The following is a 27,297-nucleotide window of genomic DNA, read 5'->3' on the forward strand; positions in this document are numbered from 1 at the left end:
CAATCAGGCAGGCAGGCAGGCGAGCAGTCCCAGATTGGGTGCCAGCATCCAGGATTGTGAGAGGGATGTCTGAGAGGTCCCAGATTAGAGAGGGTGCAGGCTGGGATGAGGGACACCCTTCCCCCCCCCCCACCCCCACACAAATTTCATGCACCAGGCCTCTAGTGTTATTATAGATCCAAAAAGACAGATAGGCTCAGTTAAGGTAAAGATTGACCTTGTCGGTGAAGATACAGGCCTAGGACATAACTACCCACCATAACTGCTTTTCATTGAAGTTTAATTTCAGATCATCCTTGTGGTTACTTTAGGTCTCTGAGTTTTTAAGACTGCCATGCAGGCCTTCCCTGAGCTTGTCAGGTTAGCATGTAGCCCCTTTCATCCACACATCCCCCTTTTTGCTCATAAATCAATCCAAAGAATGCATTGATGACGAAACTTTGGTTGGATAATGGAGTCTCATGGTGCTAGGAGGGCTCAGGCCTAGGATGTCTCAGTGTCAGCAAGTCTTGCTGAACAGGGTGGACCACTGGGGATGGGGTAAGACCATAACCTTAGATGGCATTTAAGGTCGAATTATTATTATTAAAACAGGGCAGGTAGCCATAACTGATTTGGCTCAGTGAATAGAGCTTTGGCCTGCTGACTCAAGGGTCCCGGGTTCGATTCCAGTCAAGGACATGTACCTTGGTTGCAGGCACATCCCCAGTAGGGAGTGTGCAGGAGGCAGCTGATCAATGTTTCTCTCCCATCGATGTTTCTAACTCTCTATCCCTCTCCATTCCTCTCTGTAAAAATATCAAATATATATATGTTCCCATATGTCCTTGTTAAAAAGTATTCTGGATCATTTCTAATTTTTTTGAGCCACCATGATCTGAGTCTTTTTGCTGTTTGTCAAGTTTTGTTTCTCTGCATGTAATATAACATTTACATACCAGGAACAAAATAAAAAATATTAAACCAGTAACACTGATTAGGAACAAAAAATGTCTAATATTAGACAAAGAAGGATCTGACGGGGAACAAGTATCTGCTATTATTCAGAAGTTCCAATTTTTCTTCTGGGCTGTTAATTCCATCTATTCCTATATTTACACAATATTCATCTAAAACACTCATCTAGATTAGATCCATATATAATGCTACCACGGGAATTATTAAGGAGGTGTTCTTGGAAAGGTTTCTCCAAGGCAGGTCCTTTATAATAGATACTAGAGGCCCGGTGCACAAAAATTTGTGCACTCGGGGGGGGGGGGTCCCCTCAGCCCGGCCTTTGCCCTCTTGCAGTCTGGGACCCCTCGGGAGATAACGACCTGCTGGTTTAGGCCTGCTCCCGGGTGGCAGAGGGCAGGCCCAATCCCTAGGTGCAGCCCCTGGTCGGGCTCAGAGCAGGGCCGATTGGGGAGTTGGGGCGCCGCCCCGTCATGCACAGAGCAGGGCGGATTGGGAGATTGTGATGCCACCCTCAGTCACGCTCAGGATAGGGCCAATTGGGGGGTTGGGGCACCATCCCCTGTCACATTCAAGGCAGGGTCGATGGGGAGGTTTCGGCGCCACCCCCTGTCATGCACAGAGCAGGGCCAATCAGGGGGTTAGGGCACTGCCCCCATCACACACAGAGCAGGGCCCATCAGGGGGTTGGGGCACCCCCCCTCTATCACCCACAGAGCAGGGCCGATCAGGGGGCTGGGGCGCCGCCACTCTCACACTCAGGGCAGGGCCGATGGGGAGGTGATGGCTCTACCCCATCACACACAGAGCAGGGCTGCTCAGGGGGTTGGAGCTCCGCCCCCGTCACACACAGAGCCGCAGGGCAATTAGGGGGTTTTGGCGCTGCTCCCTGTCACGCTGATCCCAGTGCCGGGAGGCATATTATCCTTTTACTATATAGGGTAGAGACCTGGTGCATGGGTGGGGCCAGCTGGTTTGCCCTGAAGGGTGTCCTGGATCAGGGTGGGGGTCTCCACTGGGGTGCCTGGCCAGTCTGGGTGAGGGGCTGAGGGCTGTTTTCAGGCTGGGGGTGACTGAAGTTCCCAACCGCTCCTTTTTTTTTCTTTTTTTTTATTCTGGGCCAGCTTTACCTTGAGGCTTGGCTCCAGCTCTTAGGCCTCCGCGCGGCTGAAAGTAGGTTTCTGGCCTTTGCTTACAATGTTGCGAATCTGCTGGCTGAAGTCCGGCGGTATTTGTTACAATGTTTCTTAAACTGCCCGCTCAGAGGCCTGCAGCGGCGGGCGGGGAACGTTGGAGTCCTCTGTCACTGAGGCAAGCAAGCCTCATGTCAGTTTCAAGCTGCCTGGCTGCCGGCCGCCATCTTGGCTGACAGTTAATTTGCATATCTCGCTGATTAGCCAATGAAAAGGGTAGCGGTCATACGCCAATTACCATGTTTCTCTTTTATTAGTGTAGATAGCCTGGGAAAATGTACCAAAGCTTATATTGATAGTAGAAGACCACCAGTGTGTGGCCAATAAAACATCAACTTCATTATCATAGCTGATAATCAGAATATCATTGTCTAGTTAACAGTGATGGTGAACCTATGACACGAGTATCAGAGGTGACACACGAACTCATTTTTTTGGTTGATTTTTCTTTGTTAAATGGCATTTAAATATACAAAATAAATATCAAAAATATAAGTCTTTGTTTTACTATGGTTGCAAATATCAAAAAATTTCTATATGTGACATGGCACCAGAGTTAAGTTAGGGTTTTTCAAAATGCTGACATGCCGAGCTCAAAAGGTTTGCCATCACTGGTCTAGTAGGTGGGAAAGAATAGCAGGTACCCAAGTTAATTGTTTTTATTTCTAATTGGCAAAGGGGGTCTAGGGAGACAGATATTGTTTTCACTAAGAAACCATAAAGAGGATAATAACAATATAAAAATCATTTTACATTCATTAAATCAATAACAATTAGGTGATATAAGAACAAGGCTTGAGCAGCATCAATTTGTGAGTATACAGGCCTTGTTGATGTCTTGGGATGGCTGCCTACCTCCTCCATAGTCTGCGGCTTCTCATCCTTGAGATAAAGGCTAGTGTCAGAGACAGGGCAAATGTCCATTTGTGATTAGGTACCTGGTAAGGTAAGGTCCCTTTAACACTGTTGGAGAGAGTCTTTCATTAATATATTTCCCAAAGGATAAAAGTCTCCAGGTTGTCATAGTACTTGAATCTTTGTCTCCTGTGAATGAATGTTACTAACTTGTTAGTTCCTACAATGCAGAATGTCTGCTTTTTAGTTTTCCTTATATTTGGGAAACAAAAGATTTAAAAATCAACAATATTTTAAACAGAGTCATAAGAATAATTATTCTCAATTCAGTTAGTCCCATAGTTATTTTTGTTTATCCTGATTATTTTCCAGTAGTTTTTTGAATTCAGTTATTCCTTGAAGTTCTATAAATGTTCATCCAGTTCAAAGATCTTACCTGCTTAGAAGCCTGAAAGTTAGAGTAGGTCAGAGTTCTTTTCATGGATTTTTCTAAAGATATAATATACCTGCAAATACATCAGAGGAAAGCAAATGGCTGTCCATGAATGACAAAATTTAAAACTGGCATGGTTATAGATTTGATTTAAAAAAACTTTGCTTTCCTATAAAATATAACATTCTAAGACAACAGTTTCTTGGTAAATAATAATTACTGTAAAATGACATAGAGACTAATATAAAATTTGTATACTCTTAGATTCAATATATAATTTTAGCATATAAAGTAATATTTTAAAACAGAGCACATGGCTTATTGAAAGTGGTGTATTGAGCATTGAAAATAATTCATAAACTTTCACTATGTAAAACACAAATACCCCGAGTATCACTGGCAGACACTCCCACAAAGAATCATCACTTTTGGCTTGCCTGGTGTCCCTGACTGGACACATGCCACCCCTGAAAGTTTCCTGTTTGAACTTGGCTCTGAATCTTTGCAAGTTCTTTCTGAAACAGAGTGAAATTTCTAAAACATTCATTTTAACAAGATATATGTTTATAAGTAAAACATAGTTATTATTAATTTTTATTTGACAAAGCTTCTCATGTAATTTCAAGTATATTAAATTGGCCTAATTTAGTTCAAAAATATTTCTTTTAAGAAGAGAGAATAAATCCTTGAATTATTCCAGGGCCTATTGGAATGACTCAAAGTCATCTCTTGGTTAAAGTCTTAAAATTTTAATTTGGAAAGATTGTTAAATATACTTACCCAAAAGATTACATCACAAACTCTTTGTAAGTCTAGGGGGGGAAAACGTATTTTATGGTAATAACTCTAAAAGGCATTAATCAAACTTAAACTGGTTTTAGTTTTAAAAATTTTTTCCAGACTACAGAATTCTGCTTATTTATAAGTATTCAATATTTTTTAATCTGGCCAATAAAATATTATATCCTAGTAATGCATCCAGAGGCTGAAAATTTACCACACATAATACACAAACACCTACCACATAAAGACCATACATATAAAGACATAATTCAAACTACTAGTTTTTTCAGAGAAAATGCAAGAATTATTTTTCCGCAAAAATGAATTTCCATACTTCATGCATTCTATTATCACAACCATATAATTTCTTTCAACTTAATTTGAATTTTTAACTCTTAGAAGCTTCAAATTTTAGGTGGCAAGTGTTACTTTGCATTTCTCAGATTAGTAATACATTCACATTTTTAAGGATATATTTCAAATAAAATATAAGACATATTCAATTAATAGATTCAAATATATCCTCATGATTCTCCATATGAGGCAAACTCAGATTAATTAATGTTTCAGTATCCTGTTATTTCAAAATACCTAAGCATTAAAATATTTATTTATTTATTTGTTTGTTTGTTTGTTTATTACTACTTCACCCAGCAATGCTCCAAAGCTTTTAAGTTACCAATTAGGCATATGAGGCTGGAGAGAAGGCAAAGGGGGGAAGGGAGCAGGCCCTGCAGCTTCCAGGCCTCCAGCTGCTTGGATTTAAAACTGCCACATTTTTTCTTAATGATAAGCTAAGGTTTGGGTGATAGTGAGTTCAGCTTCTGATAGTATCAGGACTATTAAGTAAAGAAAGTGTTCTTTGGGAATGAGGTTAGAATGCTGGCCTTGGGATCTAAAAGCTCAGTGAGGTGTCCCTTTTTCTCTGTGGCCCATAAGCTCCCCCTCTTTTGGGATGTCCATACAGTTGTGGCCTCCATTTCTGGCCCTCAGGGCCAGCCCTTACCTGGGCTACTTGTTCTACAGTTGTGAGTATTGTGTTAGCTTTCTGTTTCTGCCTCTCTCATCTCTACATTCATAGATGTTCTGAGCCTCTTTTAACAGCTCTTCTATACTTCTATCCTTCCAGTTCTCTAACTTTTGTAGTTTTCTTGAGATGCCAGGCCAACTATTGGTGACAAAATGTAATTTTAATATTTCTTGGATTATCACTGAAAAGCTTTATTATAAACCCTTCATTTTAGTTACATCTATTTATTTTTACAAATTTGAGATTTTAAAACCAATTATTACCCAAAGCATTTTCTTGCCCAATTTTGTAACAGGGATAACACCAGCCTTCAGTGGCTTTAATGTGAAAGTACTATTTTATTTTATTTTCCTTTATAAAAACAGGAGTGTCTCACCCCCACCCCCCCACATTTTCACTACTAGAGGGTACTTCTACAGATGTGTTCCTCCCAGTATTATGGGGAAAATAGAACATTGGGGACTAGTTATGTTTATGGGAAATATTAATTATGCTGTTAACCATGAATGCCCTTTCTGTTCAAAGAAAGAACATACCAACCTGGCTGGGAGTCATACATCCCTGGGACCTGGGAGTCAACCTTGGAATGAGGTCCATTCTCATTCAAGAACTGCCCATTATTATGGAAACATTAACCTTATTGTCCAACCCAGCCTGCATAGCTTGCTTCCCCATGCCTGAAATCCCTACTTCCTCATGTAATCTTTGTCCCTGCATTCATAAACCAGGATACAGCAGACCAAAGTCCCCAAAAGATAGAAGCCAAAATTACATTACAGACACACAAAAAGAAATCTCCCTCCTAACTAAGAGGTTCCAGTGGCTGAAGACCTGAGAGGGAGAGCAGGAAGAGTCCCCAAGATTAAGAATTCTTGGTAGCTGCTGGGACATTCCTGCAGTCTCTGTCACATGTTCAGCACCACCACAAGCAGCTGGACCCCCAAGAGAGTGAGATGTGCCCCACCTTTAAACAGATTGATCCAACCAACAAACACACAAAAACATCAACAGAATCATTCTTATATACAACTAGAGGCCCAGTGCACAAATTCATGCACAGGTTAGGGGTGGGGGCAGGACATGATCAGCCCTCCGGGCAGGCAGTGGGATGCCCTTGCCAGTCCAGAATACGGATCCATCCCCCTGACTTTCACGCTGGTTGTAGAGAGACACCTGGTGGCTGCTTGTATATTGTTTCTTCCTTGTGGAGCATCTAGGGAGGGAAAGTGGCTGCGGTGCCTGAGGATAACTTCCGGGAGGCCAGTGGCGCTGTTGGGATCATGCCAGCAACGCTGGTCCATCAGTGCCTGGCCCGTTCCCTGGAGATTGGACCTGCAGGACTTCTGAGGGAGTGAGTTGCCGCCAGCAGGCTGGTGGGCCACCAGTAAGGGTCTCAGCTGAGCAGCGCTCCTGCTGTGGAAGTGCACTGACCACCAGAGGGCAACTCCTGCATTGAGTGTCTGCTCTCTGGTGGTCAGTGCGCGTCATAATGACTGGTCATTCTGGTCATTCCAGTTGTTCAGTTGTGTGGTTGCTTAGGCTTTTATATATAGACTAGAGGCCTGGTGCATGAAATTTGTGCACAAGTACGGTCCCTAGGCCAGGCTGGCTATCAGGGCCAATCTGTGGGGCAACTGGTGGGGCGATTGGTCTCCCCTGCTGGTGCCCGCCTTGGCTGGCCTGGGGCCGGCGGGCTGGGGGCAGCTCCTATGTTGAGCATTTGCCCCCTGGTTGTCAGTACACATCATAGCGGCCATTCATTCCACTGTTTGTTTAATTTGCATATTAGGCTTTTATTATATAGGACTAGAGGCCCAGTACACAAAATTCGTGCACAGGTGCAGACCTGTCCAGCTATTGAAGTGCAAGTGTCTGATATGGAAGGGCAGGTCTCAGCTGACCTCTGGGCCCCCAGGCCCCCGCGCAGCCCCTGGGCCTGAGTCACAGCACCTGAGTCCCCCACGTGGAGATGTAGTGAGCGCGGCCAGAAGCTGCATGCTGGGGCACAGTGTTGGCCTCTGGGCTGCCCAGCGGCACGGCATGTAAGCCGGGCAGGCAGCATGCTCTCTCCTGGCCAGCCTCACAGACGGGCTCCTACGCGAATCCATGGGGAGCCCGACTGGCCCCTGCAGCCCAGGTGGCTGCAGCCTGGCTCACCCAGAAGATGCTATGCAGGAGCAGGGTGGGCTCCTCACAGGCGCCCAGCACCTGAGCTCAGGGCTTCCCCAGCGCACAAGCCCTAGTGTGCTGGGAGAGGGTAGCAGGAGTGAGAGTGAGTTTGGTGGACACCCCGCATTCTCACCACACCTTTGTCCCCATCACCTCCGTCCCCAGATAACCAGCAAGAGGTTGCAGCATGTCGTCGATGCCCTCTGTGTTCTGCACCACCCCCTGGTGGTCAGCATATGTCATAGCAAGTGGTCAAACTCCCAGTCTCCTGGTCGAACAACCACCCAAAGGGGAAAATTTGCATATTAGGCTTTAATTATATTGGATACAGTATTTATAAGCTTGCACAACCTACAGACACCACAGAATGCCCTGCCTTTTTTAAAAAAGCACCAAAGCACAGCAATGTCTCCTGTCCCTGGTTTGGGGACTGCCCCTCCCCAGAACATCAATGGACTATTTTGGGGGAAAGTGTTCCCTAGGCCTAGAATTTCTGTTTCCCATCCTCAGCAGGTCTTTTGTGACCTTTCGTGCTCTACCTCTCCTAGGGCAAGCATGTCAAACCTGAAGATTAGCACAGGCCAAATAAACAAGGTTTAAGTTTATGCAGGCTGCAAAAAAAACAAAAGCTTCAATTTTCATAGAAACATAGGTTTATTTCTACAGAGACATGCTGAATACAAAGGGCTGAAATAAATGAGTAATCGTTAACATAAAATAATAGAACATTTTAATAAAAATTATTTTTTTCTTGAACATTAACTTACCAGACACTGAATAACTACACAAATTAATAAGCGTAATGCAAATAAACCTATTGTTCTTGTTCTCTGAAAGTGAAATATTTCCTGTAGCACACAGTAAACAAGTCAGTACAAGACTAATGACATGGCAATTGGCTGCTAAAATATTCGCTGCTAGTATTAATGTAGAGAAATGATGCACCTGCACATAAGGTGCGTAAGGGAAATGAATGCAAAACGATTATAAGTAATGAGTCATTAGCAAACATTGTAGCTTGCTATTAATAAATAAGTTACAAAATTTTTATTAAAACATTTTTTATATACCATTATATTGGTCGCAAAAATATCCATTGTGGGCCATATGTGGCCCGCGAGTCACAAGTTTGACATGCTTGGCCTAGGGGAATCTTCCTAGGACATGTGCCATCATCCATGTGTCTCCCCACCTGCACATCCTGTTTGCTCTGGGGAAATTCAGTAATGGCCTGGCCACCTACAGTTGTTTTTTCTATGAAGATAAATCAGAGGCATGCTTCCTATGGTTGGGGGGCGGGGGGGGGGGGTGTAGGCATTTATTAACTTCAGAATAGTTCTGAGATAATCTCTCTAAAATTTCTTATTAATATCTATCTTTTTTGGAAGAATTTTGTAAGAAAATATACCTTCAACAAAGTATAAGAGACCATCTGTAATAAAAGCTAAGATCAGGCAAATTTAAAACTTATCTAGCAATCAATGTTTCAGTATTTTATGTTATTTTAAAATATTTAGGTGTTTATCATTTAACCTAGCAATACTCCAAAGCCTTTAAGTTATCAAAGACTTTAGAAAATTATGTATAAGCCTATGAGGCTGGAGAAAAGGTGGGGGGAGAAGGGAGCAGGCCCCTCAGCCTGTTCCCAGGCCTCTAGCTGCTTGGATTTAAAACTGTCTCATTTTTCCTTAGTGATAACATGCTGAGGTTTGGGTGATAATGAGTTCAGCTTATGATAGTAGCAGGACTATTAAGTAAGCTTTTGCAGTTTCACAGTAAAGAAAGTTGTCTTTGGGATGGGGTGGGGGAGTGAGAAGGTGTTGAAGTGAGAGCAGTTTTCAGAGCATTAAATGGGGTAAAAATGCTGGCCTTGGGATAGGAAGGCTCAGTGAGGGCTCAGTTTGCCATGTCAGAGAGGGGCTTTGCAAGACAACTAAAGTTGGGAACCTAGAGGCGAAAGCACCCAGCAAGGCTGAAAAGAAATTATTTCTTGTCTAGAGGAGGGGACAATCATGGGGAGATAACGTGTTTACGATCTAAGCTAATGGCTCAACTTTGTTGGGGGGGCGTGTGGTGTGGGGAGATGAGAGTGAAACTGAGGTAGGTGACTGTGGTTTGGGACAACTGGGCTTTATGAGGGGATGCATAGTAGCCCCAGTCAGGCACCAAAGTAGAACGAGAAAAGAGTGGATAAAGAGGATATTTAGTAAGATGCTGTGTAGAAGTGAGGTGGTAATGACTGTGAGACTAATCTGTCAATCCTCATAATAGAGACTGAGGAGGGGATAAGGGTCCCAGCAAATCTGAGGAGGCCAGAATCAGTGGCCCAGTGTCAATTAAAAAGGCAACCACTTACCTGCCACCACCATCCTTACCCAAGTCTCTGTCCTGGTCATGTCAGTCTGCGGGGCCCTGTCAGGGCCTAGTGAGCTTCAGTCTTTGGTGTCCATCCCAGGAGGTCTGGGAGCTCCAAACTGGATCCAGAAGGAGGCCTTGCTGGGTTGACTGAGGTCCAACCTGGAGGGACCAGGCTACAGCCTGATTTCCAGTGGCCTTCCCTTCCACACCTTGGGCAGGGCCCCTGCAGGGGTCTCGGGTTTGGGCAGGACTTGGTCCAGTGTCCTTCCTTGTTGCATTTAAACATGGGCCCAGAGGAGGCTTAGCTCCTGGCTTACCCTTATTGGAGCACCAGCACTTCATTTGGGGTTTGTGAGAGCGGTGGTTAGGACCTGGAAGGCCTCTGTCTGGGCCTCAGCCTTGGCCTGATCTTGCTTTTGTTTTTGGATTTGGATCTCCTTGTCTCTATTATTAAAGACCATAAAAGCCAGGTTAACGAGGTTTGTGGACCTGTGTGTATTTTTTGAAGTTTATGGTGTATGTTGTGGGCTGATTGGAATATAAAAGGGTGTTCAGAAGAAGTGTTCCCTCCGGGGAGGTGCGGTATAAGGTGGTAAATTTCTGTAAAGCCTTCATGAGGCGGGAAAGGAAGAGATCTGGGTTTTTGTCAGAGCCATGAGTGATTTCATTAACTTTTTCATAGTTGAACACCTTATGGGCAGCCTTTTTGAGTCCAGCAATGAGACAGGTGATCATATAGCTACAGAGCCAGCACCCTGGAGAATTAACCTGATAGTCCCATCTTGGGTCAGTTAGGGGGACTCTGTTGGTGCCAACTGGGTTAGCTACTGTGGTCTAAGGAGGGCATTGGCACGGTCCTGAGCTGCTAGGTCATAGGACTGGGTCAGGTATTCATATTCCTTAGTAAAAGTGGTCAGATCAGTGGAAAAAGACCTGAGATGCCTCTCAATCTGTGTGAGGGTGGGTGTGGAAAATGGAACATGGACTATCCCCTCAGTTCCTGCTACCTCCCACAAGGGTAGAATAGCTGCAGGAATAGAAGTGGCTATTGAGGAAAGTGGTTTTTGGGTGGCCCAAGAACAAGTGTTAGGTGGGGAAAGTCTGTATTGGAGCTCGCGTTCTTGGGATTTGGGCTCTCAGGGACTAGGGGAGGTGGTGATTGCTGATTAAGAGGGTCTGGGTTTTGAGAATCTATTGCAAGTGAGAGAGGGGGCATATAAAGAGGTAGAGGTCTGGGTTCTGCTGGATCAAAAGTAGATTCAGAATCAGAAGTGTTGGGGGTATGATGTTTTGCGTGAAAAAGAATGATCTGATAGGCAGAGCAGAACTAATAGAGAGAGGGTCGAGACTGGAGTGTGAAAAGGCCTGGACATAGGGAATCTCTGACCATTTTCCATTGCAGTGACAGCAATTATCTAAATTGTGTAATGTGTTAAAATTGAAAGTGCCATTTTCAGGCCATTGAGACTTATTATCTAGTTTATATTGTGGCCAAACAGTGTTACAAAAGAAAATGAGGTGGCTGGGCATGATCTCCCCCATGAGTGTGCAGGGGGAGTGTAGCTTGGCCCACGAGAGAGGAAGGGTGAGTGATGAACCACAAATCCAAAGGTGACTGTTTAGGGCAGGTGTCCCCGCTGCTAAACAAATCACCAGGAGAAATGAGGGCGTGACCCTCCAGACTGGGCATCCCCAATCCAGAAGGACCCAAAGCCGAATGGCTAAGGAGTCTTCTAGCCTAGTGCTAGGACTTTTGAGATGAGAGGTCAGTGAGAGAGAGTGGGCAGAAGACTTGAGAAAAGGGAAATTATGGACCTCATTCACCTAAACAAGATTGGCTGGTGTGGGATGGAGGGTTAGCAATGGAGGAGAGGTTCCTGATCCGGCATCCTCCTTGGCTGGTTTGGGAGGGCCCATAGGGAGGGAGGCCTAATTGAATCACCAGAGTAGGATTTGGAGGTAAGCCCAGGACCAGCTGCTGCTGCCTACTGCTCTCCAAATAGCAAACTTGGGGTGACTGAAGCTGGGGCAATGGCTCCCCTTCCCTGTGGAACCCTCCCGAGTTTTGGCACCAAATGTTAGGGTCCCTGAAGGAGGAATGCAGGAGAGGCCAAAGCATTAAGGGATTATATATTTACTAGAGGCCCGGTGCACAAAAATTTGTGCACTTGGGAGGGGGAGGGGGGTCCCTCAGCACGGCCTGTGCCCTCTCGCAGTCTGGGACCCCTCAGGAGATAACAACCTGCTGGCTTAGGTCTGCTCCCGGGTGTCAGAGGGCAGGCCCAATCCCTAGGTGCAGCCCCTGGTTGGGCTCAGAGCAGGGCCGATTGGGGAGTTGGGGCGCCGCCCCCTGTCATGCACAGAGCAGGGTGATCGGGAGGTTGTGATGCCACCCTCAGTCACGCTCAGGGTAGGGCCAATTGGGGGGTTGGGGCACCGTCCCCTGTCACACTCAAGGCAGGGTCGATGGGGAGGTTGCAGCGCCACTCCGTCACGCACAGAGCAGGGCCCATCAGGGGGTTGGGGCACTGCCCCCTGTCACTCACAAAGCAGGGCCCATCAGGGGGGTTGGGGCTCTGTACCCTGTCACGCACAGAGCAGGGCCAATCAGGGGGTTGGGGCGCTGCCCCCGTCACACACAGAGCAGGGCCCATCAGGGGGTTGGGGCGCCGCCACTCTCACACTCAGGGCAGGGCAGATGGGGAGGTTATGGCTCTACCCCGTCACACACAGAGCAGGGCCCGTGGGGGAGGGGGAGCTTGGGGAGCTCCCCCCTATCAGGCACAGAGCAGGGCTGATCAGGGGGTTGGGGCGCCTTCCCCTGTCATGAACAGAGCAGGGTGGATAGGGAGGTTGTGGCCCTACCCCCTGTCACACACAGAGCCGCAGGACGATCAGGGGTTTGGGCGCCGCCCCCTGTCACACTGATCCCGGTGCTGGGAGGCCTCTCAGCTCCACTGATCCCGGTGCTGGGAGGCATATTACCCTTTTACTATATAGGACAGAGGCCTGGTGCATGGGTGGGGCTGGCTGGTTTTCCCTGAAGGGTGTCCTGGATCAGGGTGGGGGTCCCCACTGGGGTGCCTGGCCAGCCTGGGTGAGGGGATGATGGCTGTTTGCAGCTGGTCACACACCCTTCAGGGTGGGGGTCCCCACTGGGGTGCCTGGCCAGTCTGGGTGAGGGGCTGAGGGCTGTTTTCAGGCTGGGACTGAAGCTCCCAACCGCTCCTTTTTTCCTTTTTTTTTTTTTTTTTTATTCTGGGCCAGCTTTAGCTTGAGGCTTGGCTCCAGCTTTTAGGCCTCCGCGGCTGAAAGTAGGTTTCTGGCCTTTGCTTACAATGTTGCGAATCTGCTGGCTGAAGTCTGGCGGTATTTGTTACAGAGTTTCTTAAACTGCCTGCTCAGAGGCCTGCAGCGGCAGGCGGGGAACGTTAATTTCCTCCCTCACTGAGGCAAGCAAGCTTCATGTCAGTTTCAAGCTGCCTGGCTGCCGGCTGCCATCTTGGCTGACAGTTAATTTGCATATCTCGCTGATTAGCCAATGAAAAGGGTAGCGGTCGTACGCCAATTACCATGTTTCTCTTTTATTAGTGTAGATTAGGTCATCTGGATACCAGATGGGCTGAGCCACAAAATGGTACCAGCCCCTAAATATGGGAGTCAGAGGTTTTAAAGGACTATAGGTGGGCTTTTTCTGGGCAGAGACTTCTCTGTGCAGGTCTGGATTCTGGAAAAGTATGGAGGGGAAGAATAATGATCTTAGCAAGTGGAATATGGTCTAAGCAAGTGGAATGTCCATTGTGAAGTGGCTTAAAGGTCAGTTCCCAGGGGAGAGGTGTCAATTCAATTATTTGATCAAACCTAACATATAACTTACCTTTTTTTTTGCAGAGGGATAGACAGGAATTATGAAGTGTCATTTGTGGGTGGTGGAGTGATGATGAATGTCTATTTTATGTTATTATATGGGTGTTGACTGTGGGATGCAAGGCTTTTTTTATTATTCTCTCATTCCAGGTAAGAATATTTAGCCTCTGGATTTTTTTTCCATTAGATTGTGAATTTACAAAGCACAGTGTGTATTTAAGATCTTATTATAGAACTAAAGGCCTGGTGCACGAAATTCATGCACAGGAGGGGGGAGGGGTCCCTAAGCCAGCCTGCACCCTCAGGGCATGCCCTGGGGGATCGGGCCTAAACCGGCAGTCAGACATCTCTCTCGCAATCTGGGACCCTGCATGCACCAGTGACCATAATTTTCATACAACTGAAAGCATCTTGCTGTTATATGGCCAGCTACATTTTTTTGCCCTAATTATAAAAAGTAGTACATAACATGATTCTTCTGAGGCAGTAGTACTATTTTTCCCATCTTATGGGTGGAAAAACCGAAGCAGAGAGAAGTTAAGTCACACAGTTAAAAGTGTCAGAATCAAGGCTGACCACAAAATCTGCAAGCCAGAGTCCATACATGTCATTGCTGCATCATCCTGTTTTTTCAGTGTTAGAGTAGCCTTGCCAGGTTTTAATTTTTAAATCTAAGAGACTGTTCCCAATATATAGGGTAGGGTCCCTAGGCCTGGCCGGCAATCAGGGCCCTCTGTGGGGCGACCAGTGGGCGGGCGATCGGGGGGCCCCCCCACTGGCACCCACCTTGGCTGGTGGCCTGGTACCACCCACGGGCTGGCCCCATCCCCTGATTGTCAATGCCACTCACCTCCCTCTGCAGCTCCTGCATTGAGTGTCTGACCCCTGGTGATCAGTGCATGTCATAGTGACCAGTAGTTCCACCAGTAGTTCTGCCATTTGGTTGATTTGCATATTAGGGTTTTATTATATACTAGAGGCCTGGTGCATGATATTCATGCACTCAGCGGGGTACCTCAGCCCAGCCTGCGCCCTCTCGCAGTCCAGGAGCTCTTGGGGGATGTCCGACGGCCAGGCCTAAGCCAGCCGTCGGACATCCTTAGCGCTGCTGTGTAGGTGGGAGAGGCTCCCGCCACTGCCACTGTACTCACCAGCCATGAGCCCTGTGGGAGTGCACTGACCACCAGGGGGGCAGCTCCTGCATTGAGTATCTGCCTCCTGGTGGTCAGTGCGCATCATAGTGACTAGTTGTTCTGCCATTGGACCGAAACCAGCTCTCTGACATCCCCCAAGGAGTCTTGGATTGTGAAAAGGTGCAGGCCAGGCTGAGAGACCCCACTGGTGCATGATTGGGGCCAGGGAGGACACGGGAGGTTGGCCAGCCGGGGAGAGACTGTGGGAGGACTCCAGGGCATGTCCAGCCCATCTCACTCAGTCCCGATTGGCCGGACCCCAGCAGCAAGCTAACCTACTGCTCAGAGCATCTGCCCCTGGTGGTCAGTACATGTCATGGCGACTGGTCAACCAGTTGACTCTCTGCCCCCTGGTGGTCAGTGCACGTCATAACGAGCAGTTGAGCGGCCTTAGCATATCATTAGTATATTATGGTTGATTGGTTGAATGGATGACCGGATGACTGGACACTTAGCATATTAGGCTTTTATTATATAGGAGGATTAAATAGGGTTTTTCTAATTTACTTTAAGTTGTAATGTGGGTATTTCCAAAACTAAAATACAAAAGCCTACAGTTTACTTAACTGTAAACCAAGCTCCTAGAAAGAAAATAAACAATGTTATCAGAGAGAGGTGATTTAAAATCTTACCCATAAATTATAATAATTTGCCAGAACAAGTGATTCTTATGGCTTTTGCATCAGTATTCTTTTCTTCCTTTCACTTGCTTAGTACTAATTAAAAGGTTCCAAAGTAGCCTACCATTTATCTTGAAAGATATCTGTAACTCAATTCACTGCTTGAAGGATCTTTAACATTCATATTACAAAAGATTCTGTCCAAAAGGTAACAATTATAAACAATATTTACACTATAGAGATTTCTGAAAAGGTGTTGAGAAATTTATATAACGATAATTATTATGCTTTTCTATTCTCATTCAACTACACTGAGATGATATAAAGGTGCTAATTTTTAGCCATTTCTTTTTATTTATGGCATAAGAAACTAGGCAGTTGGCAAAATTGTTTTTCTTATAAAAATGATTGAGTTGTGTTCTAATCTCATCATAGTTAATCACTTTATGCTTTAATTGCAATGCTTGCAATTGATTAATAGAGCAATTTTCCAGTCATAAATGGAGCACAGAAGACAAGAGAAATCACATAAATAACTTAAATCTACTGGTAATTTAAAAATGCATTTTAAAAAGTAATATCTTTTCAATGCCTTCTATTATCTGCTGTAGTGAAATTAAGAGATTCAGGATTAAAACCCTTTTTCCAGTACCCCTCTTTCTTTCTGCTGGAGATAACAATGTATTAATTAATTGGCAATATAATAATATTGTTCACATCATTCACATTAACTCCTCTTATTTGTTTAATTGTTACCTGTGCCATTACTCCTACCTCTCTCCCCATCTCTCCCAGTCTCTCTCTGAGACACACACACACACACACACACACACACACGCACACACATGCATGCATATAAAGAACATGTGTAAGTCAGATAGTGAATGTTCTCTATATGGTAACTAGAGACCTTGTGCATGAAAATTCATGCACTGGAGGGGGGCGTCCCTCAGCCTGGTCTGCCCACTCTCGCAGTCTGGGATCCCTCAGGGGCGGGAGGCAACCCAGCGATCAGGGGAAGGTGACGCCCCATCACACCTCTGTTGCTGCCACTGCCAGCAGTGCAAACCTCAGCTGGCCCTGGTTATCTGAGCCTCGGGCAGCCCTGGGTGGCTGGGCAGCTGACATCCAAGGCTTGCCTGCACCTCGGGCCAGCCCTGGGCGGCTGGGGGCGCTGAAGGAACTGGGGGACTCTGGAGGTAGGTGCGCAGCTGAGGGGACTGGACACTGCCATCTTTGAGGGCATGGCAGTCAATTAGCATATTCCCTCCTTATTGGCTGTGGGGGCCACCATCTTTGTGATGGCATGAGGGTCAATTAGCATATTCCCTCTTTATTAGATAGGATTATTATCATTACACTTTATTAAGCTATAACATAAAACACTTGATCTATATTTGTCAGAATGAGTCTGAACACACACACAGAACTGAATTTTGCTCTGATATGTAGCCCAACTTTGTGTTTAATGGATCGTATTCACTACATGATTTTTTCTGTCCCACTTCTGGGGTGTATCTGTGAGGAGTAGACAGGTGAGAAGATGGGAGGTATCATTATTAGACAGAAGGTGCCCCCTTACTACATTTCACAGCTCTCTCCCATAACTCAGAAATCTAATTTATATGATTATATATTTTGCCAGGAATGTGAAGAAACAGAGAGATCATATATTGTATGCAGATATTCAGGCTTTAGTAATAAGAGCCTTTTAAAAGACATACAGATGTGCCTGGTTTGGTCATCTTGTCACAAGAATTTTCAGAGCCCTATCTTCACCTTTGCCCTCTCTTAAGAGTGAGAAATATAAGCAATTTATTGTGTTTAAGGTCTGCCTTGATGAGTTTGATAAGATAACACCTTAATCCAGTGGTTCTCAACCTGTGGGTCACGACCCCTTTGGTGCACAGAACATGGTGGGCATCGGCCATGGTGGGATGGTGGAACAGGTGAGCAGGGGTGCTAGACCAAGGCAGGGCACCGGTTTCTGTCATCGGGGAAACCTCTGGAGGTTACTGAAAATTCTTTGCTCCCGCACACCATGGTCCGGCCCGGCGCTCGCACCTGCTGCTGGCGCCGGCCCTGCTTGCACCCACTGCCAGTGCTGGAGCCACTGCTCACACCCACTGCTGGCACCAGAGCCACTGCCCACACCCGCTGCTGGTGCCCAGCGCCGGTCCCGATCGCTCAGTGCCGTCAGCGGATGCAAGCAGGGGCTGCCAGCCCTGATCATCCCTGAGGACTTCTCCACTTCCCCCTTATCCTGAGGGGCCATCAGGGCAACAGCCGCTAATCGCAGCTGCTGATGGAGCCAGCCCTGCTCATACCCACTGCTGGAACCGGCCCCAATTGCTCTGAGCCTTAAGCAGGTGCAAGCAGGCTGGAACCATCAGCACGTGGGAGTGGTGGCGTTGGGAGTGGGGCTGTCGGTAGACAGGGGACCCTGGGCCATGGCAGGAAAAGTCAGGCGGGGGCATGGAGGATGGGCTGAGACCCATCCCTGTGCCCACCACAGCCTTGCAGCCCACAGTTCCTTTTAAGGTGCACGAATTCATGCACTGGGCCCCTAGTCTGTATGTATGTGTGTGTGTGTATATATATATGGCTAATATGCAAAGTGTCCCCTCGGGGGTTCGACCAGGAGACCAGGAGTTTGATTCTCACTATGACATGTGCTGACCACCAGAATGAAGGAAGGCCCTGATCAGCAGCCAGCAGTTGGGGAAGGAAGGCTCTGGCTGGCAGCCGGAAGGCCCCGATTGGGCCTGATCACCGGCCAGGCCTACGGACCCTACCCCTGCACAAATTTTGTGCACCAGGCCTCTAGTATAGTATATTCAGTCTAGTCACACCAATGGATTAGTTATAACAGATCCAAATACACCAGATTAAAGCCAAATCTAATGGAATACAAGATGTCACAATGCAAATGGTCTCCATAGTAAAGACTTGGTAGGAGATGGTAAAATGAACAGTAGGACCAAACTCAAAATTTTAACCTTATGTGTTTTGTTTCATTTCGGTGCTATTTTACTAGCTAAACTTCCAGGAAGTTCATTGTGAAGACATTTATATGGAAGACAAAGTAACTCAAGATGAGAATGTTCCATTAGGCATTTTACCATAGTATTTTGCTTTTCAACAGAAGCATTTTGACCTGAAAACTATATAAATCTACAGATTAGAGATGTTATCTTACTAAAAGGAAAACTTATGATGATATAAAGAAGTCAAGATAATAAAGTTAACTCTTCTTTGGAATTACATCAGTAGAGTTTGGTGTAGAAAAATAAAAATAACAGAAGTGTTTTTTGTTTTTAACTTAACAGAACCCATCTTCTACTTTGGTGATGTTGAGTACTCTGTGGATGAGAGTGCTGGCTATGTGGAAGTGCAGGTATGGAGAACAGGCACTGACCTGTCCAGGTCTTCTAGTGTCACCTTGAGATCTCAGAAAACAAACCCTCCATCTGCCAATGGTGAGCAGTTTTCTATAATAACTATGTTCTACAATTTTCAACTTACCATGACAGAAAAGACTTTAAAGCTAATATACTTTACTCCTTTTTAAGTACTATTAATGTGGTCTAAATGGATTATTTTTTCTGAAATTATTACTATATGGTAGCTAAATCAAACCTTGATTTACTACTGTGAGAAAATATACTTAAGAGCCATGGATCAGAGGCTAAGTTAAAACACATTAGTAAAAGACTAAAGTCTAATGCCTATATTTGCATGAATTTGTTCTCTACACTTGGCAAATCTAACATTGTTGAACATTATGACTTCATATGCACAAGAATAATCATGCTGACCACCTTCACAAAAATCTAATGCCAGGTAAGTATCGTACATGCATGCATCTCCAATTGGCTTCTGCCTAAGTTTAAACAAATGTCCCCATATATACTTCAGATTCAAAAGGCTTTCCCAAGTTTATTATTTGAGCTGCTCCTGTTGGTACATTTATCCTGGAATCTACATCTCCAAAAAGTTGATCATAGAGTTTATGGCAAGCATAGGATTAGAAATTTCCTTTTTTTTTTCCTTCTAAATTACCAACAATACAAACTCTCTCTTTTACTCACATATGCACACATACATGCGCACATGTTCATTATACATGCATTACACATTCATCACACAAAGCAAGCAGGGGCCATACAATTACAAAGGTCACCCTTAAGTTTTAACTGTTTTAATGTAGTAGAACCAGCATAGTGCTTTTTATATAGTCATTGCCCAATAAAAATTTGTTTAGCCCAAAGAGTTATTTTGTTAGAGAAAATTCAAATAAAAGAAAAGATAGAAATGAGAATAAAGGTAAAGAAACAGAGAAAAAATACAGATGGATTCAGATACAAATATTTTTTAAATGAATTATAGACATATACATCCAAATATGGTTGCATATTCAGAGGTAAAGTAGATACAAAGTGAGAGTTAGAAATTATGAAAACAGAAAAGCAATGATATTTAATATCAACCCCACTCTTAGTCTTTATAAACATTAAAAAAAAGTTTCATTTTAGAAAACTGTGGTACATCTACACAATGGAATACTACACTGCTGTAAAAAAGAATGAATTCTTACCATTTGCAACAGCATGGGTGGAACTGGAGAGCATTATGCTAAGCAAAATAAGCCAGTCAGAGAAAGATAACTATCACATGATCTCACTCATTTGTGGAATATAATGAACAACATAAACTGATGAACAAAAATAGAACCAGAGTCATAGAAGCATCGAACAGATTGTCCAACCTATGAGGGAAGGTGGGGGGTGAGGGGGTAAGAGATTAACCAAAGGACTTGTATGCATGCATATGAGCATAACCAATGGACACAGACGGGGTGGGGGGGGGGGAGGGTGAGGGCATATGCGTGGGGGGTAGGGGCGGCTGGGGAAAGGTCAATGTGGGAAAAAGGAGACTTATGTAATACTTTAAACAATAAAGAATTTTTAAAGAAACAAAGTTTTATTTTTAACTACGTTAGACATAAATGAAGATGTCCACACTAGATATGTACCCAATGATCTGAAATGGCCAAAATCATGGACCAAATATGTCTTGAGAATAATAGGTTGCTCTACTTAACTGGGGTGAATGTGGGTGGAGAGTGTGGGACGCTCTTCAAAGTTTACATCCGAAATGTGTTGCTTTGACCAGCAGGCAACAACACACTTAATAAGATGTTCTCTAGTAACTCACAAAAACAAATATAGATACTTACGTAATGTTAACAAAATTTAAATTATTATATTTATTTCATATATAATTAATAATAATCATGTTTGATTGATATACCAATTTTAGATCTCATTTTTATTAGCTCCATTTTAGAATTCCAAAATAAAGATTGAGAAACTAACTATAAGACATGAAGCAAAAGTAACTAAAGTTAAAATAACATATTAGACATAGATATGACAAAGTTCAGAAACTGATATTTGATTTACCTTCTCAACCAATGTAGATATTAATCTTTTATATTTCATTAAATGTACTTTTCTGTAATGTTATGCTAGTCTACATTTTAAAACAATTGTAAATATACTACATGGTTTGCTTATCATAATTTTGTTTAAATTTAGCCAGTCCCCAACTGAATAATTCTTTTGTTACTATCATAGCTGGAACAGACTATGTGGGAATTAGTCGTAATTTAGATTTTGCACCTGGAGTCAGCATGCAGACTGTTCGTGTCATCATTCTGGATGATCTTGGACAACCAGTGCTGGAGGGAATTGAGAAACTTGAACTGGTGCTTCGTATGCCTATGAATGCTGCCATTGGTGAGCCCAGCAAAGCCACAGTGTCCATAAACGACTCTGTCTCAGATTGTGAGTGTTTATTAAGTTATAATAAGTAAACTAATAAGCTAGAGTTTACATAAATATTAAATTAAAAAATAAACTAAGGTTTATATACCTGTATTAGTTTGCTAGAGCTGTCATAACAAAGTACTATAGACTCATAAATATCTTGTGTCACAATTCTTGTGGTTAGAAGTCCAAGATCAAGGTGTTGACAGGGTTGATTTCTTCAGAGGGCTGTAAGGGAAATATCTGTTCCAGGCCTCCCTCCTTGATTTTCAGATGGCCATTTTCTTCCTTTGTGTCTTCATATCATCTTCTATGTGTGTCTCTATCAAAATTTCCCTTTGTTAGGGCCCAGCCAGAGTGGTTTGTACAAGCAGTTTCTTTCTCTCTCTCTCTCTCTCTCTCTCTCTCTCTCTCTCCCCCCCCCCCCTTTTTCCTTTCTCTAAGCATGTCCTCTAGTGAGGATTTTTTAAAATTTCTCCTTTTCATAAGGACACAAGTTATATTGAATAGGGTTTACCCTAATGACTTCAGTTTTACTTACTTACCTCTGTAAAGACCCTATCTCCATATAAAGTCATGGTCTCAGGTACTAGGGGGGAACACAGTTCAACACATACTGATACCCTTTCTTCTACCAATTATTAGAATAGAATTATACTCTCACACACAAAAATTTAGTCTTCCTCTCACATTCAAAAAAATGTGATATTGCTGATCTGGCCTAAACCGAGCTTTTCCAAAGAGGACCATAACCAACATGCTTGGTGGTTGGCTTCAGATCATACCAGAGCACCACCCAATTCGCTCCATAAATGACACACCCAAAGTGGGAGTACAGGGACTATACTTCAACATAATAAGGGCCACATGCCAAACTCACAACTAATATCATACTCAACGGGGAAAAAACTAAAATAATTTCCCTTAAGATGAGGAATAAGACAGGATTGCCCACTCTCTCCCTTCTTATTCAACATAGTACTGGAAGTCCTACCCACAGCAATCAGGCAAGAAGAAATAATAGACTTCCAAATGGAAAGGAAGAAATAAAACTCTCACTATTTTCAGACACTATATATAGAAAACCCTAAAAATTTCATCCCAAAACTACTAGTACTGATAAATGAATTTAGTAAAGTAGGAGGATATAAAATAAATATTTAGAAATTGGTTGAATTTTTATACAACAATAGGGAAGCATCACAAAGAAAAACTAAAAAAAAAAATCCCATTTAGAATTGCATCAAAAAAAGTACCTAGGAATAAATATAACAAAGGAGGTAAAGACCTGTACTTACAAAATTATAAGACATTGAAGAAAGAAGTTGAAGACACAAATTAATGGAGGCATATACTGTGCTTCTGAATAGGAAGAACTGACATTATTAAAAATGCCCATAATACCCAAAGCAATCTGTAGATTCGATGTAATTTCTATTAAAATACAAATGGAGTATTTCCACAGAACTAGAGCAAACAATCCAAAAATTTATATGGAACCACAAAAGATTTCAAATAGCCACAACAATCTTGAGAAAGAAGAAAAAAGTTGGTGGTATCACACTGCCTGGTGTCAAACTGTACTATCAGGCTATAGTAATCAAAACAGCATGGTACTGGCATAAAAAGAGACACAAAGATTAATGGAATAGTATAAAGAGTCCAGAAATAAACTCACACCTATATGTTTAATTCATATATGACAAAAGAGGCAAGTACATACAGTGGGGTAAAAAAAAAGTCTATTTAATAAATGGTGTTGGAAAAATTAGATAAATGCATGCAATAGAAATGAAACTAGACCATCTTCTTACACATATACAAAAAGAAACTCAAAATTGATTCAAGACTTAAATGTAAGACTTGAAACCATAAAACTGCTTGAAGAAAATATTGGTAGTAAACTTTTTGACATTGTTCTTAGTAATATTTTTTTAATATGTTTCCTGGGGCAAGAGAATAAAAAGATAAAAGAAACAAATGGGACTATATCAAACTAACATGGAGAAAACCATCTAAAAGACAAAAACAACCTATTGAATGGGAGAATATATCCGCCAATGATACACCTATAAAGGGTTAATGTTCAAAATACATAAAGAATATATACAACTTTACACACACACACACACAAAAAAAAAAACAACAACACAAAAAATCCAATTGAAAAATGGGCAGGGTACCAGAATAGACATTTATCCAAAGAATACATACAGATGCCCCATACATATGAAAAGATGAACGATGTGACTAATTATCAGAGAAGTGAAAATTAAATAAAAAATGAGATATCTCACACCTGTCAGAATAGCCATCATCAATTAATCAATTTATAACATGTTTAAGGATGTAGAAAAAAGAAAATACCCATGCACTATTGATGGGATTGCAAATTGGTATAGCCACTATGGAAAACAGTATGGAGGTTCCTCAATGAAATAAAAATAGAACTACATTATGACTTAGCAATCCCACATCTGAATATAGAAATTTAAAACAATAATTTGAAAATATATATGCATTCCTATGTTCATTGCAGCATTATGTACACTAGTCATGATATGAAAGCCATCTATGTGTTCATTGATAGACAATTGGATAAAAAAAATGTTATACATATATACAATCAAATATTACTTGGCCATAAAACAAAGAATGAAATCTTGTCATTTGTAACAACATGGATGGGTCGCAATGGTTCTCAACCTTTCTAATGCCGCGACCCTTTAATACAGTTCCTCCTGTTGTGGTGACCCCCAATTTCATTGTTACAAATTGAACATAATTAAAGCATAGTGATTAATCACAAAACAATATGTAATTATATATGTGTTTTCCGATGGTCTTAGGCGACCCCTGTGAAAGGGTTGTTTGACCCCCAAAGGGGTCGCGACCCAAGTTTGAGAACCGCTGGTCTAGAGGGTATTATGCTAAATGTAATAATCCAGACAGAGAAAAATAAATACCATAAGATTTCACTTGCATTTGGAATCTAGAACAAAGAATAAACAAAATGGAGATAAAAGCATAGATACAGAGAACAAACTGGCATTTGCCAGGATTCTGGAGGGCAGTTGGGGTTCGGTGATAAAGTGAAGTGTTTAATAAGTACAAATTTGCAGTTACAAAGTAGTCAGGGGATATAAAGTGCCAGGGTCCGACCCCAGCAGGTCCAGGGGTCCCCAAAGGTGTGGACGGAGTCGGTGAAAAAGGAATGACACAGAGACAGCGTTCAGTTGATCAGCAGCCTAGCCAGGATCTCTAGCCAGGATCTCCAGCCAAGTTCTGGTCTGGATCTCCAGCGAAGTTCTGGTTAGGATCTCCAGCCAGGTTCTGTGTCCATGTTCTCTTGCTAAGTTCTCCAGCCAGGTTCTGTAGCCATGTTCCCTCACTAGGTTCTCCAGCCAGGTTCCGTCCAGGTTCTCCAGCCAGGTTCAGTCACCAGGTTCTAGTCAGGTTCTCTTGCCATGTTCTATCCAGATTCTGTAGCCAGGTTCTGTCTCTAGGTTCTTCAGCCATGTTCTCTCACTAGGTTCTGTCTCTAGGTTCTGTGGCCAGTTTCTGTCCAGGATCTTTTGCCATGTTCTCTCGCTAGGTTCTGTCTCTAGGTTCTGTGGCCAGTTTCTGTCCAGGATCTTTTGCCATGTTCTCTCCAGCGAAGTTCTTCTGTCTCTAGGTTCTGTGTAGGTTCTGTCTTCTACGTTCTGTCTTGTTACATCTGTATTTATACCAGTTGATTCCAATCCTATCAATCTCTATTCCAAAGGTTAGGGCGTTTCTTATCTCCATTCCAGGGAGTAAAGATTATGTAGCTTAAGCATGATTGTTCATAGTTAAAGTGATTAATTACCCGCCTGGCACTTAGTTGAGGGGTTTTATTCCCTCCCTAACTTCAGGGGAAAATCCCTACCTGGGGAAACAACCTTTCTCAGAGAGGAGACCTTGGTTAAAACACATAGTGCCAAGAAGGTGAGCAAACATATTAAGAACAGTATGCCATATATGCCAGGTCCCTTGAAACAGCAAGCATGGACCGGCTCCCGGCAAATTCCCCCTTTTTTATTTTTTAAAAGTACAGCACTGGGAATATAGTCAACAATATTAAGTGTCATCTATAATTGAAAAAATGTTTAAATTAAAAAAGAATTGCTTCATCACAGATGAGTAGAAACACATAGGGCTGCACAGACCCTTGAATGTCAATGGTCTTTTTCTATTTCTCAACATAAGACACTTTCTGTCATCTTCAGACAGTGCTGAAATTTTCCTAATGATGTGCCAAATACATTGTTCTAAAACAAGTACCTATTAGACACATGGCATGGCTCTTTAACACATCATCACAAGGGAATTCTGAATAATCTTCTACCATAATTATCTTGATGTTTCTTTGAGCAGCCTAATCTATTGTCAATGAGACCTATATTTAATTGATGTAGTGCTGTGTTCAGCCCCAGCAGGTCCAGGGGTTCCCCATAGGTGTGGACGGAGTCGGCGAAGAAGGAAGGACATGGAGACAGTGTTCAGTTTCTTGCTAGGTTCTCCAGGTTCTCCAGCCAGGTTCTGTAGCCATGTTCCCTCGCTAGGTTCTCCAGCCAGGTTCTGTCCAGGTTCTCCAGCCAGGTTCAGTCACCAGGTTCTAGTCAGGTTCTCTTGCCAATTTCTGTAGTCAGGTTCAGTCCAGGATCTTTTGCCATGTTCTCTCCAGCGAAGTTCTTCTGTCTCTAAGTTCTGTGTAGGTTCTGTCTTCTAAGTTCTGTCTTCTAAGTTCTGTGTTGTTACATCTGTATTTATACCAGTTGATTCCAATCCTATCAATCTCTATTCCAAAGGTTAGGGTGTTTCTTATCTCCATTCCAGGGAGTAAAGATTATGTAGCTTAAGCATGATTGTTCGTAGTTAAAATGATTAATTACCCACCTGGCATTTAGTTAAGAGGTTTTATTCTCTCCCAAACTTCAGGGGAAAATCCCTACCAGGGGAAACAACCTTTCTCAGAGAGGAGACCTTGGTTAAAACACATAGTGCCAAGAAGGTGAGCAAACATATTAAGAACAGTATGCCATATATGCCATGTCCTTTGAAACAGCAAGGATGGACCGGCTCCCGGCAATGTAGCATAGCTGTCATCTAAATATTTCATATATGTATAATATTATACTCACTGTCAACTTTTCCAACATGATATGAGTAAACTATGTTTGTAATAATGTGCACAATATTTAGTGGTATTCATATCAAGAAATTCTGATAAGCTCACGAGTAAGTAACACATATGGGGATCTGGTTTATTCACTTTTTAGCATTTCATTGCATCTCCCTACTCCACCAGTTGGCAGAGCAAATTTCAAAGATAAGGAAATCAAAACATTTAAAGTTTAGTCATTTTCTCAAGGCCAGAACAATGACAAGTGACTGAGTGGAGACTGGGTACCTCCTCTCACAACTGTTTCACTTTCCTTTCCACTAAACCATGTTTCCTGAAATGTCACTTCATTAAGAAAATTTTTGTTCAGTTTCACCCATATGTTTATTTGTTTCTGCAGTACCTAAGATGCAATTCAAAGAACGAGTATATACTGTCAATGAAAATGACAGGCAGATAGTTGCAATAATCCACAGGAGTGGAGATCTCCAGTTCATGTCCTCAGTAAGATGCTATACACGACAGGGATCTGCACAAGTGATGATGGACTTTGAAGAACGCCCAAACACTGATATCTCCATCGTTGAATTCCTGCCAGGTAAGTTTAAGCTTGACATGTTTATTTGAAATTTTAGTAGAACAAATTTTTGTGAGTAATATATAGCAGGAACATATAAGTTCTTGATTTCTACAAGCTTATGACGTAATATTATGTACACTAAATGATAATATGGTGAGGTAGATTATAACAGGTTGAGTGAATGTCCTTTTTGGTTTCTGTATCAATTTATTGATTAATTTTCAGTGATTTATTATATTGTTTATTCAAAACTTATTCAGTGATAGGAACATATATGTAGATTTC

The 27,297-nt window shown here is 43.0% G+C and overlaps 1 protein-coding gene across 1 annotated transcript in view; it reads left to right on the top strand.

Moving 5' to 3' along the window:
• Positions 1-27,297, top strand: part of FREM2 (FRAS1 related extracellular matrix 2) — a gene marked incomplete at its 5' end in the record, with an annotated part of 325,864 nt that overhangs the window by 227,208 nt on the left and 71,359 nt on the right. Inside the window, 3 exons of the mRNA XM_081083504.1 lie at positions 18,785-18,934; positions 21,095-21,304; positions 26,833-27,030. Of these exons, the coding sequence (XP_080939630.1) occupies positions 18,785-18,934; positions 21,095-21,304; positions 26,833-27,030 (558 nt within the window). The remainder of the gene's footprint in view (positions 1-18,784; positions 18,935-21,094; positions 21,305-26,832; positions 27,031-27,297) is intronic.

Source organism: Myotis nattereri (assembly GCF_964212035.1).
Source record: "Myotis nattereri genome assembly, chromosome: 2".
Lineage (NCBI taxonomy): Eukaryota > Metazoa > Chordata > Mammalia > Chiroptera > Vespertilionidae > Myotis > Myotis nattereri.